The 16,904-nt window shown below is 42.2% G+C and overlaps 1 protein-coding gene across 1 annotated transcript; it reads left to right on the top strand.

Annotated features, from left to right (window-relative positions):
- Positions 1-13,065: 13,065 nt before the first annotated feature.
- LOC133416380 (UDP-glucuronosyltransferase 1-2-like) lies at positions 13,066-15,882 on the top strand. The gene is made up of 4 exons (XM_061703230.1): positions 13,066-13,069; positions 13,497-13,780; positions 14,315-15,010; positions 15,295-15,882. The coding sequence occupies exons 1-4, from the start codon at positions 13,066-13,068 to the stop codon at positions 15,880-15,882; spliced, it is 1,572 nt and encodes a 523-aa protein (XP_061559214.1).
- The last annotated feature ends 1,022 nt before the right edge of the window (positions 15,883-16,904 follow it).

The raw sequence follows: 16,904 nt of genomic DNA, 5'->3' as shown, positions 1-16,904 counted from the left end.
ACGTAGCCGACAACAACCACGTTTAGTGGAAAATATACGTTAACAAATTATAAATAACAAAAATATAGTTATTGGAAATATGTAAATTTCGCTCTCCTCTTGAAACTTTTTAGTATTATTTTCTGCCTGCCTTTCTACTTTCCACACGCCAGTTCAGTAGAGGGCGATAAAAGACCTTCTGTCATGTTCTGTTCAATCATCCATCCATCCATTTTCTGCACCGCCTATCCTTATGGCCCGACTGGCGAGGTGTGTGTACCTTGCTTAAAGGTAGGGTTTGCAGTTAAAAAAAAAACACAAAACACTTTTTAAAATCTTTGATAAAACTGTCAGTATGACCTAACATGAGAATATTATTCAAATTACATCCCCTCTCTGGCCCCATCTCAGGCCTCTAATTTAATTTTAATTATTATTTTACAGCTGGGCACGGTGTGACAAGAATAGCCTATCAGAGAATGTAGAGGCAGGAGATGAGTCTGTCAATCATATGCACACGCACACACCGTATGTTTTTTTTAAAGGAACCTTTGTGCTCACAGTAGCCTCGCACAAAGAGTTTCTTGAAGTTTCTTGGCCGGAATGTTTAACTCCGGTTAGCCGCAAAAGTTAAAAAGAAGGAATTGGATAGCACTCTACTTCAAATCAAGGGTAAGGGTATATAATGGTGGTGTTGCGGAGTGCTGTTCATGAACGGGTGCATATGTCAGGTAAAACGTCAGCATCACACACGCCGTGTTTCTTTGTTACATGTGTAAATGAATTATTATTTTGCCATCAAAAACCCATTTTCACTCTTGTTTTTGTTGTTTTATAGTTTGATGGCAGACAGACTGGGGAAGGCGGGAAAAAAAATCACTCTCAACACACCCTACACACCACCGAATAATCACTCAGGATCATCTTTCAGAGAAATCTGATAATCGGGCTTTTGCCGAGGGGCAAAAATGCTCAAATTTGGCCCGACTGTCGTAGTTTGTACTCTGTGGCATGTCAGTGTCCAATCCCAGCGTGTATGCCATAAGTGTGCAGCAGGGGGAGGACCAGGCCTGCAGTTCCATTGCACGGCCCACGATCACGATCACGATCACGATCAGTGCAGGAACGAGAATGTACAGTAAATGAAAGAAATTCATTAGATCTGCGATAGGACTTCATGTACCAATCTGCGGGAGTAAAAGCAGCTTTTGTCCCTCACCACTCACTTAAAACCCGCTCAGGAGTGTTTGCACTTTTAAGAAAACGATCTGGTACTTAGTGGCTCACAAAACGAGCACTGTGCCGGATACAAACCTACTGACCTCACTGCTACACAGTGTCAATTATTTCCAAAAGTAAGAAGAAAATCAGCTTTGCATATGTAGTCCTGCTTTCATTGATCAATGGTTATGCAAACAACCGCGAGCGCAATTGTTGCGAGGGTCTCTCAGCACTCTGTTGACAGAAGTTGCGTCAACATCAGAGCGGGGATAGGAGGGTCCTTTATGAGGGCCCAAGTGTTCTGGGTGCAGGTTCAGTTCGAACATGCACACACGGGCCCCTTTCTCTCTCGAGCTAAAAGTCTACATACGTGACCGAGCTTGCAGAAGGTCAAGTCGAGGGTACGATTTCAACGCGTTTCCTCTTTTTCAATTCGCTCTCTTTTGGTATGTTTAGGTGACAACAACCACGTCGAATTACGCCGTAGTGCGACGACGACTGGGTCGGCCTCGGTTAGCGACTACGGCGCATTGTGATTTAGATACTCTAATCGTCGACCGATGACCCGTTGTATCCATCTATCTGACTTACAGTACATCGAAATAGTCCATCGTAGTCGTTTCAGTCGTGACATGCTCGCACATGCTCGCACTTGGTGACCATTTTCACAGTAACGCTGAGAAAGAAGCATTTTTGTCCAGTTCCGATAAGTCAGGAAGAGCACGGAAACGGAGTCACAGACAGGAAAAGGAAGTTCAGATTATTATCGATGGGATCCAAAAGAAACACCGGTGCAAAAGTCCGACATCATTTAGTTCACGGGCCTCCGTACAGTGACAGTTCATAAACATGCATAACAAAATGAATTCAGAAGCAACAGTCTCTCTCTCGCTTGGCGTCAAAACACACATCAACAATCACATCATCCGCACGTAATTTCCCCAATCTCCCCGTTCCCGAGAGAATGGAAGAATTCCATGCTGCACATCCTGTCTTCTGCTTTATTTCTTCATTCTCATCAAATGAAGAGTGCCATTTTCAGGGTTTTTCCATAATCCCAAACTCCGCAGGTCTGTTCATCCTGGTGAAAATTTACGTCCGTTAGGGGTGGTGGTCGTGACACCCAAAAATTAGCTCAGTAGCGGGAGGCCCTCCACCCTTGTGGAGCTGAGTTATGGGTATTGTTTTTATGGCGAGTCATCAATCTTTGACGCAAAATGGCCGCTTTAAACAAAAATGGCCGGATTCATGCGTTTTCAGGCATGAGTTTGTGAGACTTTTTTGTAGGACTAAACATGACAGACATGGCTACCAAATTTCATGTTGCTCAATAGAAGTGGCTTCAGGGGCTGGATTTACAAAATTTGCTGGAGACGTTTTCAAGTTGAGTTGTTAGTTTGCTGTTTTACAAAGAGTCATCGCATATTGTATTGGGCATATATGTTGTTTCGACTTTTTTTTTTTTTTTTTTTTTTGCAGGGGCTACTCATGACAAGACGTGCCCACCAAATTTCGTGTTGCTGAACCGAACCAGCTTCAAGGGGCTGGACTTTCAAAATTCGCTGGAGACGAAGACCTCGTCGAGTTGAGTTGTTAGTTTGCTGATTTACGACGAGTCATCTCATATTTGTTCCGGGCATATGTTCTCGTGACTTTTTTGCAGGGCTACTCCCTATGGACATTTCATGTGGCTAAGTCGAACCAGCATGAGGGGCTGAATTTTTGGAAATTCTGAGAATAACAACGCAACGATAAAGCCATTTCTAGAAACATATGGCCGGCGTCCCTCTCGGCTTGGCATCTGATGGTGTGACTTCATCAACTGTGCGCCTCCCTGCTGGATGGCGCATCATAAAAAAAAAAAAGCTTGACAGTCGCAGGCCAGCAGGCAATGAGTCACTTTTTATAAACGTTTCCACAAAAGGATCTCATACTCAAACACAGCGGCGTGGGGTGGAGGCCAGTCGAGGCCGCGTCCCAAAACGTCCCGGCTGCGATGAGCTCCGCCGCATCGCTGTTGGCTTGAAGTCTTCACGGGAGGGAGACGCAATACACGGCAGCCTTGAAGCATTTATGCTTTGACGAGGTCTTTGGACTGTGACCGACCTCGTGTTTATTTCAATGTCTTTTCTCCCGCAATCAGCAGAAATACACAAACACTCAGCGGGGGTCCCCAAAAGACAACTCGAAGTGAAACCGGATGCACTCAGCGGACCTCCGCCTGAGGTTTAACTGGTAACACACACACACACACCAAAAAAGATGAATCATCTTCGTATTTCTATTCCGTCGCACGACTGAATATTTCTCTGGCTCGTGGCGGTTTGCGCAATCAGCAGCATGTGCTCTGGCAATAGCGACGCAGTCCAGGTCCATGAATTGGCCTTGCGGTTAACACCTGGCGCAACATCACGACTTGTCGTTTCACCCTCTTGGTACCTTCGTTTCTCAGGAGCAGCAATCATGTTCCTGGGTCAATTTGATCCATGGGCGTGTTTGATTACCCAAAAGTGTCCGAATCGATAAAACAAGCATGATTTATATCTCATTATTAACTTAGTTAGAAGGAATTTGAATTCACATTGAGCGCAATACCTCTACAGATAATGTTTTAATCAGGATAATTTGCTTATTATTTCTCAAGACAAACTTTATAAAAAGTTGGAAGGTGCCAGCATCTTCTTTGTACTTTGTACTTCCTCGTAAGATTCCGGCCTTTGTCGATTAAATCGGACGGTTTTTGTGAGATTCTGACTTTATTCTAAAAAATAAAAAAAAATTACAAAAATATGACTTCCAGCAGGATTACAACTTTGCTTGGTAAAATACAACTTGGTTAAGACTTGGAACTCAAATAAACACAACTTCAAGGAAGACTTTTTTTTGTCTATAAAAGTGTGTTGTTCCTCTTATTACGTCTTCAAAATGTGTTTTTGATTCATTTTATTCATTCATCGAATGGGACAATTTGACCCAGAACGTTCAGTCAGCAGTCGACATATACCGAAAGCCATCAGAATTGGACTGTAGCATGTCCGTTATTGTGTTAGTAACCATTTTATCTGGATTGATTGGGAACTTTGCCTCGTGGCAATCAGTTGTGTATTTCGCAGCATAATCCTTGTAACTAAGAAACAAACCACAAGCTTTCAAGTGTTTTTTGGCGGAGGTTACAAAAAAAAAACAGGAGATGAAGGAGGAGGAAAAATCAGCCGACACGACTGAGCCGCGCTCACATTTCACCGTGCACATTACAAGCAATTATAACGTCAGCGCGTTGAAATGATTCCCCGTTGGAGGCGCGAAAGGCTTCACTCATCATTTCACTTATTGCTGCGACTCAAAAGTCCGCTGTTGACGAGTTTGGTTTTGATGTGTTCATTCTTAGCCGGTTTCAATCACAATCACGCCGTGTGCATGCGACCAGGTGTCGTCCAGATCTTATCCAGATTTGGGATCTTCCGGAATGGTGAATATTGCGAATATTCATGTTTGTTTAAAACGTACCGGCCACGGTTGTCTGTCTGCCGAGGCCGGCGGCAAACGTCCGCTGCGGCGTCATTTGCGGAGCCATTTAATGACGACGTCATCTTCTCACAGTCCAACATGGCATCTCTCGACTCGTGTGCATGAGCCAAGTGGAAAATTCGGTATTCCAAATATAATTAAAGCCGCAAGCAGCAGTGACTGTGCCCTTGTGCCCAATTTTTGTGTGACTTCAAACCAAAATGGCTGACTTTGTCCATTTTGTGAGACTTGGAGGTACATACACTCTGTACACAGTAGGCAAAATAAGCTTGGAAATTTAGAGTCACCCATTTATTTCTCTCGCATACCTGCTTCCAATTGGGACCGCTCTGCTTGGAACATTCTTACTCGGGAAAAATATTCGAAATGGAAATCTTCTCTTAATCAAGTCCACCAAGCATTTACCTTGTCAACAGTTCAATCATTATGATTGCATTAATTTAGTTGATTTAATTTAAATGAATTTAATTTGGATCTTTTTCCCTAAAATTGGTATTACAATGTATTTACTCATTTTCTAAATTAACGTATCTCTTATAATTCAAATTTATTTACTCTATGGATTTATGTTTATACATGTATTTACTTGTATCATTATTTAATAGAATAGATTTTATCATTTTTATTGCTTCATCTAATTAAATAATTGGTTGATTGATTTCCTGTAAATAATACAAAAATATTATTGAAATAACTGTAGGCCTGCAGGCGCATTGAACATTTTTTAAAATTGAATCACTATTGTTTTTTTTTGTCATTTATTTATTTTCATTCCTTTCTGTCATTCCATAATTTCCTAATTGATTTATTGGACATAATGAAACAGAAAATCTTAGTAAAATAAACAAATGTACATGTACGGCATTTATTACTTTACATAATAACTGTTTAATGAATTCTAATTACAATTTCAGTGAACAATACAATTAAACCATTATCATAAATTGGCAGTTATTAATAAAATAAACAATTTAATTTGCTTCATGAATTTAGCTGTTTTTCCCTAAATTTTTTGTTTTTTTGTTTTTGGTTGGTTATTTGTTATTTTCTATCTATTTATCTCATTAAACAATTTGTTAATTGATTTCTTGTAAATGATGAACAATTATTTTATCATTGAAATAGTATTACATATACTGTACATTAAGCATTTTTTAATCAAATCAAATAACTGATTAATCAATTAGTAATAAATTCACTATCAATAACTAAAGTGGTAAATAAACTATATTTAGTCATTTCTATTAATTGATTGCATAATTTTTTTATTCTTTTATTGTAATTAATAACATAAAATAATATTAGTAAAACCAAAATGAATATAAAAAAGTATATGTATATATACTTTTTTATTTGAGAAAATTGGTAAATTAATGATTGCAATTGTTGTTAAAGTGCCGTATAAAAAAGTGGAGTCATAGTTGAGTAATTCAATTTAAAAAGGAATGATTTATATTAAAATAAAGTGTTTCCTAAAAACATTTCATTTTCTTTCTTTTTTGAACCTCATCTATGAATGAGCTGACCCATCTGTCGGTGTTAAAATAAATAAATAAATTGGCCCTTGAGCACAAAAGTGTGCCCACCCCTACCCTGATCGAGCCTCTGCAGTCTCAAAGTCCGTATACTTTTGTAGTGGATGCATTTTGACCCTTATTGAGCTGCTGCCACCCACAAAAAAAAAAAATGTCTATAAAATGTTGACTTCTGCGACAGAAGCTATACTCTTTGTTTGTTATGCTCACGAGGATAAATCCCCAAACATGAGTGAAAACCAGCAAAATGTGAGTAAAAGCAAGCGGCGGTAACGAGGAACGTCTGTTTGCAAAGTCAACAAACGGCAGAGCTTTCATGTGCTCGCATGCGCTTGCATGACCTCAGTGGGCGAGAATGGAGAAAGATGGACGAGCATGTTCGTCGTGCTCAGAAACATGTCATGGCTCAAACAGGAACCACATTCAATACTTTTGTATTGAGTTCAACAAATGGTGTCACGGCAACACTAACACTGATCAAAGCTGAAGATGTATACATCTGACAAAAAAGGAACCGCGTTGAAAGACATTATTGACATTACTTGATTCGTTGCTGCCCATCTGTTTGGTATACAAGGTTTAAATTAGGAAGAAATTTGACAAAATCTCTCGGACGTTTTCTTTGAAGTACCCTGAAAATGGCAGCTTCAAACCACAATTGCCGACGTTCCGTGCGTTTTCAGACATAGATTATGAGACTTTATTGTGTGATTGATGTGAAAAATGTCATGATGCGAAAGTAAACTGAATTTGGGTGCTGAATTTTCAAAAAAAAAAAAAAAAAGAACATGGTTCATGGCGAGTCATCAAACTTCTCTGCCATGCTTTTAACCAAAATGGCCGACTTCCTGTGTCTGGCATGGATTCTTGAGACTTTTTTTTTTTTTTTTTGGGCGGGTCTACTCATGATAGACATCCCTACCAACTTTCGTGTTGCTAAGTTAAACTCGCGATCGGGGCTGAATTAAAAAATAAAATTAAATTGCGCTTTAAGGAGCGTCATGAAACTTTTGCTGCCATGCTTCCAACCAAAATGGCCGACTTCCCGTGTCTTCTCGGCCAAAATTCTATTCGCCAGGATAAGGTACCATTCAAAATATGTATGTAATATTTCCAGTCTTATTCAAGCAGTTTGGATTCTGCTCATGTCAAAGACACCAAGAATAACAAAAGCATAGATACAGTATTGTATTTCTCCAAACAACCTTGTGCAAATGAAAAATGTCGCGTTGGAGGAGGCACCCCATTGTCGTAGCAACCAGCGCATCAGATGTATACCATAATATCCCAAAGTACAGCGTAGGCCAACGTCTGGCCTAAAGGGCCACAAGCAGATGGGAATTAATACAATTTTAAAAAATGATAACTAGAAGGGCTAGGGAAGAAGTTAAAATGCGTATGTGTTCATATGTATCTAAAATAGATTCTTTTAATAATTCAAGAAGAATAATTCAAGCAATCATAATAAATTAGCCAATCATTTAATAAAATAATAAATAGGTCACATTGGTTCTTTTATGAAAATTATTGTATTATTGAAAACAAATTTTATTACAAATAATTAGCCAACTATTTAATAGAATACAAATTCTTAATCCTATTACTTACAATTAATGAAATTATAATAACTAATACAATAAAAATATAAAAATGTTGATTTTACTCAAAGCTTTATATTTTTTGTAAAATCTTTTTTAATAATAAAATGCTATTTTTGACGGAATTGTTTAAAATTAATTTAATTACAATAAATGAGCTAATTATTTCATAAAACAATACAACAATGAAATATTGAGATTTACAAATGTTTTATATTTTGCAATTTCTCTATTTTAATAGTGAAATAATAATGACTTCTCATTTTTTAAGTTGACTATTTTATAAATAATTAAATTAAAAGTATCAAATGATTTGACTATTTTTCCACTCATTCGGTCGGATTAAAGCGAAGAGCTGTAGACGCTAACCAGAAGGCATGACGCTGGAAGAAAATGTTTTGATAATAGAAATGAAGGGAGCCATTGTGGGTGTGAGCTGCCATCTTTGATTGGCGAAAAAAAAAAGTAAACAAGACTCCCAGCTCCCCCTTTCCTCCGGAGACGCGGGGAGCTGTCAATCCGCCCGCCGCCTTTTAAGGCCCGGCGGAGGGGATTCATTCGGAACGCCGCCCCCCGAGCCGATCCGCTGAAGCCTGACAGGTGGAGGCCGTGTTGGAAAGACTGAGGAAACCGCAAGGAGGCGGCGAGAGTTGGACGAGGTCGCGTACATGTTCGAACAGATTACATCTGGGCGATGGCATCAGTGTTTGAATGTGGCGTGTATGTGGGATTATTATATTTGCAGACATTTGGCTGCACGGGCAGACTTGGAGACCTCAGTTATCCGACTTTCTTTTTTCTACTGCGTAAGCGGGACTTTCGTATCGCTCGTAGACAATGTATACATCATGACAACACCGTAACAAAAATAGTTGACTCCGCCTAGTCGTCATGGAAACAAAATCCATGTACAGTATGAAATATGAAGCTCATTTCCCCCCCCCCCCCCGCCCCCCCCACTCTGTAGTCCACTTCCGCGTGGAGAAGCCGCTTGCCTAGTCTTAACGCCCTAGCTCTCCCCCTTGTCGTCATTGTGAGAAAAATCTAGACGGCCACTCTGGGCTCCACTTCCGCAAAAGTATAAAAACCGCTCACCTAGTTGCAACGCCCTGGTCGTCCGGATAACAAAAACATGCAAACATGCATCTCCTTTTAAGGCTGCTAGGCAGTTAAACGGCACCTTAATAAAGTGGAAGTCTTAGAAGGTGATAAACGCGCTGCACTTTTTGGCTTCCGTACCGTCGGGAATGTTGTAATGTTGACTCTCCTAACCAGCGGGAGACAGCTCCCTGGCTCGTGTCCACGCTGGGAAACTTGAACAGCGTTTGGGAGGCATCCAGTTAGTGTTGTCACGTGGACTACGTCGGTTTTAGTGGGGACTGGGGATGCAGTTAAAGGCAGCGCAGTGCTCGTGAGTGGGTGGGCGAGAGTCCGGCCCAGGTAGCAGGAAGTCAAATGGATCTGTTTTGCATCAATGTCGGTTCACATTTGGCCTCCGTGCGCATGTGTGTTTGTTTAAAAGCTTTGTGAGTCCTGCATGTTCAGAGAGAAATTTGTTACCTCCACCAAGCAACAATCCCAAGAAGTTCTTGTTTTTGTAGCTCTTCGGACTTTTTAGGTGAATTCCCTCTCCTGGAAAGTTAGGAGGGGGAAACAAATCAGCCCCCGACACCAGTTTCACTGATTGACATGAAATTTGGTGGACATTTCTATCATGACACGATGCACAAAAAAGTCTCAAGCACCTATGCCTGAAATTGATCAGGAGGTCGGCCATTTTGGTTTGAAACGGAAATTCTAGGCGAATTCCCTCTCCAAAACAATTCAGCCCCCAACACCAGTTTCATTGATAGAGACAACATTTGCTGGACGTGTTTGTCCTATGAGAACACACACAAACATTTTTTTTGCATAGATGTACGCCTGATATTGAAAAGGAAGTTACCCATTTTGTTTCAAACAAAGCAGACATTTTAGGCGAATTCCCTTCCATGGGAAGTTAGAAAAAAAATCAGCCCCCTAAAGCGGTTTCTCTGATCGACGTGAAATTTGCCGGAAATGTTAAAAACGACAGATCACATGAAAAACTTTCAAGAACCTACGGCTGAAATTGAACAGGAAGTCAGCCATTTTTGTTTGAAGCGGACATTTTAGGTGAATTCCCTCATGTGGAAAGCTTGAAATAGTTCAGTCCCAGACACAGTTTCATTGATAACATGAATTTGGATGACACAACTGGGTGCACAAAAAAAGTCTCTGAGACCCATGCCTGAAATTGAACCCAAAGTCGGTCATTTTGCTTTGATGCAGGTATCCCTAGACTGACGGGCGTGCAGCGCCACCTAGCGCCACGTCTTGGTTTTTCACTCAAGCGTAGTCGCCGGGCCTTGGTGGAGGTCGGTGTGTGTTTTGCTAAGCCAGGCGACTCTCTGTTTTCCCCTCAGCTCGAGGAAGACTTTTTTCGGCTCTAGACCGCCTACAGGGTTGAATGAAGACGCCGTCCGCGCTTGGTTCTCACGGCCAGTCAACAGCGAGTGTCGTAAAAGTCATACAGTGCGTGAATGTGTGTGTGTCAGTACAAGGTAAATGTGTATGTGTGTCAATTTAAGGTTTTCATTATTTTGGGCATTTAGACATGTGCCGCTATGATGAAAATCAGAAGGGTTTTGGTAGGAATTATAATAAAAAGTGAAATGAGAACTTTTACAGACTGGACCTTAGACATCAACTCCTTTAGAAATATGGATGAGCAGTTGTCGGATTTCCTTTTTCTGTTCATATTTGTATTTAAGCTTCATTTTGTGAAAAAAAAAAAAAAAATTAGATGGACAAGGTGTTAGATTTCCCTTTTATCTCAGCTATCTTAAAGACCCCTTCAAGTTTTGTTTTTTTTTACATGGCAAAAATGGCGCCTCGTGACGCACTTGAGCATCCGGCATGAAATGCGCCTTCTCCGCTATATAAAAACTTGGAACGCCTTCATGCGCATCAGCCGCTATCAGCGGTAATGTGTTTAAAAGCGTGTGTGGATTTTCACCTAACGTGGTTGGGTCTGCAGCGTATCAACCCAATAAAGGGAGTTTGACTGTACTTATTATTTCTCAATGTTTTAGGTCCCCCAACATGAACTGGAGACTCTGGTAAACAAAACAAAAACAAAAACAAAAACAAAAAAAACCCGGGAGCCTTAGAAAGTGAACGTGCTGTCAACGGTCATGTCAACTGTTGTTTTGTTGAATCAGCTGTCGTGTTAACGCGCTGACATCATCCACATTTCAAATACATCCATGCAGTTATTTGGCGAGCGTGTACCTGCTTGTTGACAACGGCAACAAGACGGCCAGGAATGCGCGATTGATGTGTCTTCCGACCAATTTAGCACTCCCGCTGAGATTTGTCCGAACATCACTCATACTTTCTGGATAAGTTTAGGCGCTCGTTTTAAACGGGATGTCATCTTCTTCGTGGTCTTTTCCAAATGAGTCATCGCCGGGTGTCAAGCCAAAGGTCCTCCAGAGGCTCCCATTGTTGTGGCGTCCTACGAAGGTTCCATTCATCATTGATTCCCTGCCCAGCAAGTAGCCCTAGCCCTGCCCAGTAGCTATTGTTAGCACTAATGCTAAGCCCCGGGTGGAAAAGCAGCAACATTTTCCTGACATGTTTGAGACTTTTCCGGCCAAGATAATTAGAGGTTCTCGTTTCGCTAAATCGCAAGTCACTTCTTCATGTTGTTATTTTCCTTCCTTCATCTGGGGAGTTTGATGTATTTTAGCGGGGTTTTCAGCCCCCGACACCAGTTTCACTGATCCATGTGAAATTTGGCGGACATGTCCATCATGCCAGAACACACAAAAAAGTCTCCAGGACCCATGCCTGAAATTAAACAGGAAGTCGGCCATTTTGGTTTACAGTAGACATTTTAGGTGAACGCCTTCTCCTATAAAGACAGAAAATGAAAAAACAACTTTCATATTAAAATGGCTGAGGTAGTGTGTTCGGGTGAGCATATGGAGAAAAAAAAAAGAAGTAATAATCCAACTAAATCAGCTTTTTAGTTTTCCGTTTTGGCCTAATTTTCTTCCAGTAGTCAAACCTTTATGGATTATTCCAAGAGGCCTATTGCTATTAGCCAACATAGTCTCTCTGCATTCCCATTTGTAGTTTACAGGCAACGTGGGTGACGCGTGGGCGTCCCATCCCGCCACCCGACGCCGGTTTCCATGTGCTCATCATCCTGTCCAGACCCAGGCTGAAAAAAACATCAGCTTTATTTGTTCAGGCTAATGTAGCGGACCTGGCCGGACGCATCTGAGATTTAATGCTGTTTGCATCAAGCGAAGATAAACTAAATGGACGGTACTGTGCCGATGCGGCAGAGTGTGTTTGAGTTCCCTGATAAAACAGCAGACAGGAAGGAGGAAACACCTGGAAAACACAAAAAAGGGGAGCAGTTTCCTAAATACCGAGCAAGAAGACTATTGTTGTTTAAATTCAACTCAGTTGTTCATTCCAAACTCATGCTTTAAGGCAGTTAAAGTTAAGAAAATGAATTAATATCTCGGTACTTAAACTACAGTGTTAAATACCACCTCAAAAATTATTCAACAACTTACGACAGTGTCTGATATTTGAAATAAACTCGTAAGTCAAGGTACCACTGTAGTACATTCCACCACTTCTCACCAGCCTGGTCTGGTGGCAAGCCCCAGCGCACATTCCGGAACATTCCCCAGTCACCATATCTCCAAACAAGGAAACGGGGAAATAGGCGTGGGAAACCAAAGGCATCCATGTTGAACAGTAAAAGTTTGAAATTGCAGCGTGAGGGAGGTCCGTCACATAAAAGCTTTCGCTTGATGGATTTGTTTTGTTTTGTGGTTAAACGTGTCAATCACCAGATGAGAAAGCCAGCGATGTTCTACTTCACTGAGATGCACCAGTCATTGTTGATGATAAAATCATGTCATTCTCTTTAAATGGCAGTGCCTGAAAAAAACAGCGTGCGCCAAATGATTTGCTACACGGTACAGATGGACAACTTTTCGACTTGCTATATGAAAGCGACTCTGGTGGTCATGTGACTCGTGTCGTTATCTTGCCCTTTGACCCAACAACAAATGTTCACCTGTGACTCCAGTTTGAAGTCCAACATTCAGATAACAACACACTGCAGCCCGTTGCCATAGCTGCTGTGAATCTGCACCATGGGTACGTTCATTTCTTATATTATACTTTATTGAGCTTTTGGGCAAAACTTCAGGCTGAGCCTAAAATGCACTTTACAGCTGAACTTGACTTGAACTTTTGAATGCACATGTAAATTTGAACATTGACTGTCCAACTGTTCACTTAGGTTATAGTGCATTTTAGTTCATCCGGCAATTTCACCCCAAAGCCTAATGTCCCAAACTTTTTGTGGAGTCGTGTACATACGTTTGCAAAGAAAATAAAAAAACTAAATGTAGCCCTTGAGCACCAAAGTTTGCCCAGCCCAGTTTTCGATGATACCCGTTGTCAGTGATTTTTTTGTTCCCTTCGTATTTTCACCACAACTGGATACCGATGACGACACAAATGAAAACAAATCTCACCAGGAAGCCTACTGACTTACCAAAAAGGTTGTGTTTTACTTTAGGATCCCCGCCGCTTGCATTTTTGCTGTTGGTCCTGCTGGTTTTGTCGCGGGGTCCGCCTGGGTGCGATGGAGGCCACATCCTGGTTTTCCCGGTGGACGGTAGCCACTGGATCAACATGAAGGTTCTTCTGGAGGAGCTCCACCTGCGAGGACACCGGCTGACGGTTATCCGAGCCTCCAACAGCATCTACGTGCCCCAGAACTCGCCGCTCTACACCGCCGTCACCATCCACGTGGCCACAGAATGGGAGGAATTTTTTGAATTTCTGCAGGAGCTCATTCAGGTAACGTCCTAGTGGGTGTGTTGTTGGTTTTTTGAACCACATATGAAATAATGGATAAAAGTCAAGAAATGTTATCATTTTTCAAACGTTCTCGTCGTCACGTTTGAGTGACGTAAACAACTTAAGCACTTAGCAATGTTAGCATTTGTCAAAAGTGAAATAAACAACCTAAATGGTTAGCAATGTTAGGATTTGTCAAACTTTAGTGTGACCAGTCAAGTTCGATTGAAGTAAGCAAACTGGATTTTAGCATTGTTAGCATTTGTCAAGCCTTATCGTCGTAAGTCAAGTTTGATTGAATTGAACAAAGCGAACGCTAAGAAATGTTAGAGTTTGTCAAACTTTATCGTCATCTGTCAAGTCTGAACAATATGAAGGCTTAGCAAAGATAGCATTTGTCAAACTAAACAAACTGAACACTCAGCAATTTTAGCATTTGTTAAACCAGTCAGTCAGGTTTGATTGAAGTAAACAAAATGAAGGCTTAGGGATGTTAGCATTTGTCATACATGATCGTTTACTACCTTTTCCCAGGGCCTCCGAAACGGCCGCACCATGCACCGCGAGTTCGCCAACATGATCTACGAGGCCCACTCAGTGTGGGGCGCCTCCCTCTCCGCCTTCCTGGACAACCAGGAGACGGTCCAGAGCTTAAGAGATTCCCGCTTCGACCTGGTCCTGACCGACCCAGCCATCGGCCCCGGGGTGATTCTGGCCAAGTACCTGGACCTTCCTCTGGTGCTCAACGTCCGCTGGATCCAAGGCGGCGAGGGCCACTTCGCCATGGCCCCCTCGCCGCTCTCCTACGTCCCCGTGCCGGGCACGGGCCTGACGGACAAGATGGACTTCTTCCAGAGGGTGAAGAATGTCTTCTTCTACGCCTTGCTCAACCTGCAGCAAAAAATCCTAATCGAGCCCATCTATAGCGCCCTCTGCAGGAAGCACATCCAGGGCGGTTGCGACATCAACTTCCTCCTTCAACAGGCCGACATTTGGCTCTTCCGCACCGATTTCGTCTTTGACTTTCCGCGGCCCACCATGCCAAACGTGGTCTACATCGGGGGCTTCCAGTGCCGGGCTGCCCGCCCGCTGCCTGCGCATCTGGAAGACTTTGTCCAGAGTGCCGGGGAGCACGGCATGGTTGTCATGAGTCTCGGCAGTCTGATCGATGCTCTGCCCGAGCGCGACGCCGAGGAAATCGCTGCAGTCTTCGCCAAGTTGCCGCACAAGGTGATGGAATCTTAACTGTTAAATTCTTTACATTGTATTTAATTATGTTATTACTCTATGTTTTTATAAAGTAAGATATTATAGAGTGCTGTTTTTCCTTATTAAAAACACAAGCATCCTTTTTGTGTTTCTTTTGGTGGCGGGGCGGGGGGCTGGAACAAATTAATGGATTTTCTATTCATTTAAATAGGGAAAGATGATTTGAGATACGGAACAAACTCAAGCAGCCTTATGTGACATACGTTTCCTTGTAGATGACTGCTTCTTCAACTTTCGCATTTTAGGTGATTTGGCGTCACAAAGGTCCTCGACCATCCACGCTGGGCAACAACACCATGGTGATGGACTGGATGCCCCAAAAGGATCTCCTGGGCCACCCGCAAACCAAAGTCTTTGTAGCCCATGGAGGCACCAATGGACTCCAGGAGGCCATCTTCTATGGTGTCCCGGTCCTGGGCATCCCGCTTTTCTTCGACCAGTTTGACAACCTGGTGCGCTTGGAGCACAAAGGAGCCGCCAAGATCCTGGAGCTGGCGGACCTCAGCCAGGGTTTCGAGGCCGGCCTCAAGGAGGTCCTGGGCCGGGACAGTTACCGGCGCAACATGAGGAGATTGTCGGACCTGCACCGGGATCAGCCCGTGACGCCCACGGATCGGGCCGTCTTTTGGGTGGAGTATGTCATCCGGCACAAGGGGGCGCCGCACCTGCGCACTCGGGCCTACGAGATGCCCTGGTACGCGTACTACGGCGTCGACGTGGCGCTGCTGCTGGCGGTCGTTGCGGCTGTGCCGATGTCGGCGGCCGTGGCTCTCGTCAGGTTCCTCTGCTGCAAAAAGACGAAAAAGAGAAAAAACAAAACAAAACAACAATAGGAATCACAAAGTGGCCATATTTAGGACAAATGCAAACTTTTTTTGACATTTGCATCTCGCCTCATAGGTTTCAATGTTAAGGTTTCAAATGAGGGTCTTAAGCCAACGTTAGGGTTTCAAACAAGTGGTATGGTTTAAAAAGTAGGGTTTTAACACAGGGTTCGGGTTTCAAACTATGGTTTAAAGTAAACGTTAGGGGTTTGAATTAGGGTTGAAGACAAAGTTGGGGTTTCAAACAAGGATTATGGTTTCAAATGAGGGTTTTAAGACAAGGTTAAGGTTTCAAGTTATGGTTAGGGTTTCACATTGGGTTTCAAACCTGGTTTAAGGTTTCAAATGAGGGTTATAAGGCAAGTTTAGTGTTTCCAATTAGGGTTTGAAACCATGGATACAGTTTCAGACAAGGCTTAGGGTTATAAACCTTAGTTATGTTTTCAAAAAATGAATATGGTTTCAAATTAGAGAGTTTTTAAAGCTTTTTAGGCATCAAAGACAAATGAGACTCCAACAAACCTAACGTACACATTTTCTAAAACATCAAAGAAGATTCAGACTCATGAACATATGTTGTTTTCTGATTTTCAAGTTGTTTTTTTTTTTTGTTTTCCCCTGTACAAGTGAACGTTTATGCTGGTCCAAAGCTTTGGATGGAAAAAGCTCCCACTGGTCTCGGGATGATGATGTCACTCTGGCTGAGAATGCAGAGGAGACATTGTGTTGACTTCCCAAAATACATCCCTGCTCACAATCAAACAAGATGGAATCATCATCATCATCATCATCATCATCATCATATTAGTGTTTCGCACATGTTGTCATCAGTGCTGCTTCCAAGGACATTTTGGTCACATTGACCACACCCTTTCTCGCAGAAATCCAACGCACTCTTTGATGGCTGCATGACAACGCAACACAACACAACACAAGTTAATCGTCACTGATACTTTTTGTAAACTTCTAAGGCGATTTAACATCTTCAACGAAACCTCCAAACACGATTTAGAGTCTTTAAACGCTTTGCT

The sequence above is a fragment of the Phycodurus eques genome, chromosome 17, assembly GCF_024500275.1.
Source record: "Phycodurus eques isolate BA_2022a chromosome 17, UOR_Pequ_1.1, whole genome shotgun sequence".
In the NCBI taxonomy this organism is placed as follows: domain Eukaryota; kingdom Metazoa; phylum Chordata; class Actinopteri; order Syngnathiformes; family Syngnathidae; genus Phycodurus; species Phycodurus eques.
Note: the sequence above shows the minus strand (reverse complement) of the source record. Positions and strands in the feature narration are given on the sequence as shown.

What these genes read in the sequence shown, in the direction of transcription:
- LOC133416380 (XM_061703230.1), top strand. An exon ending in TTCTGCAGGAGCTCATTCAG is followed by an intron (nt 13,781 to 14,314) that starts GTAACGTCCTAG and finishes ACCTTTTCCCAG; the next exon opens with GGCCTCCGAAACGGCCGCAC. An exon ending in TCGCCAAGTTGCCGCACAAG is followed by an intron (nt 15,011 to 15,294) that starts GTGATGGAATCT and finishes TTCGCATTTTAG; the next exon opens with GTGATTTGGCGTCACAAAGG.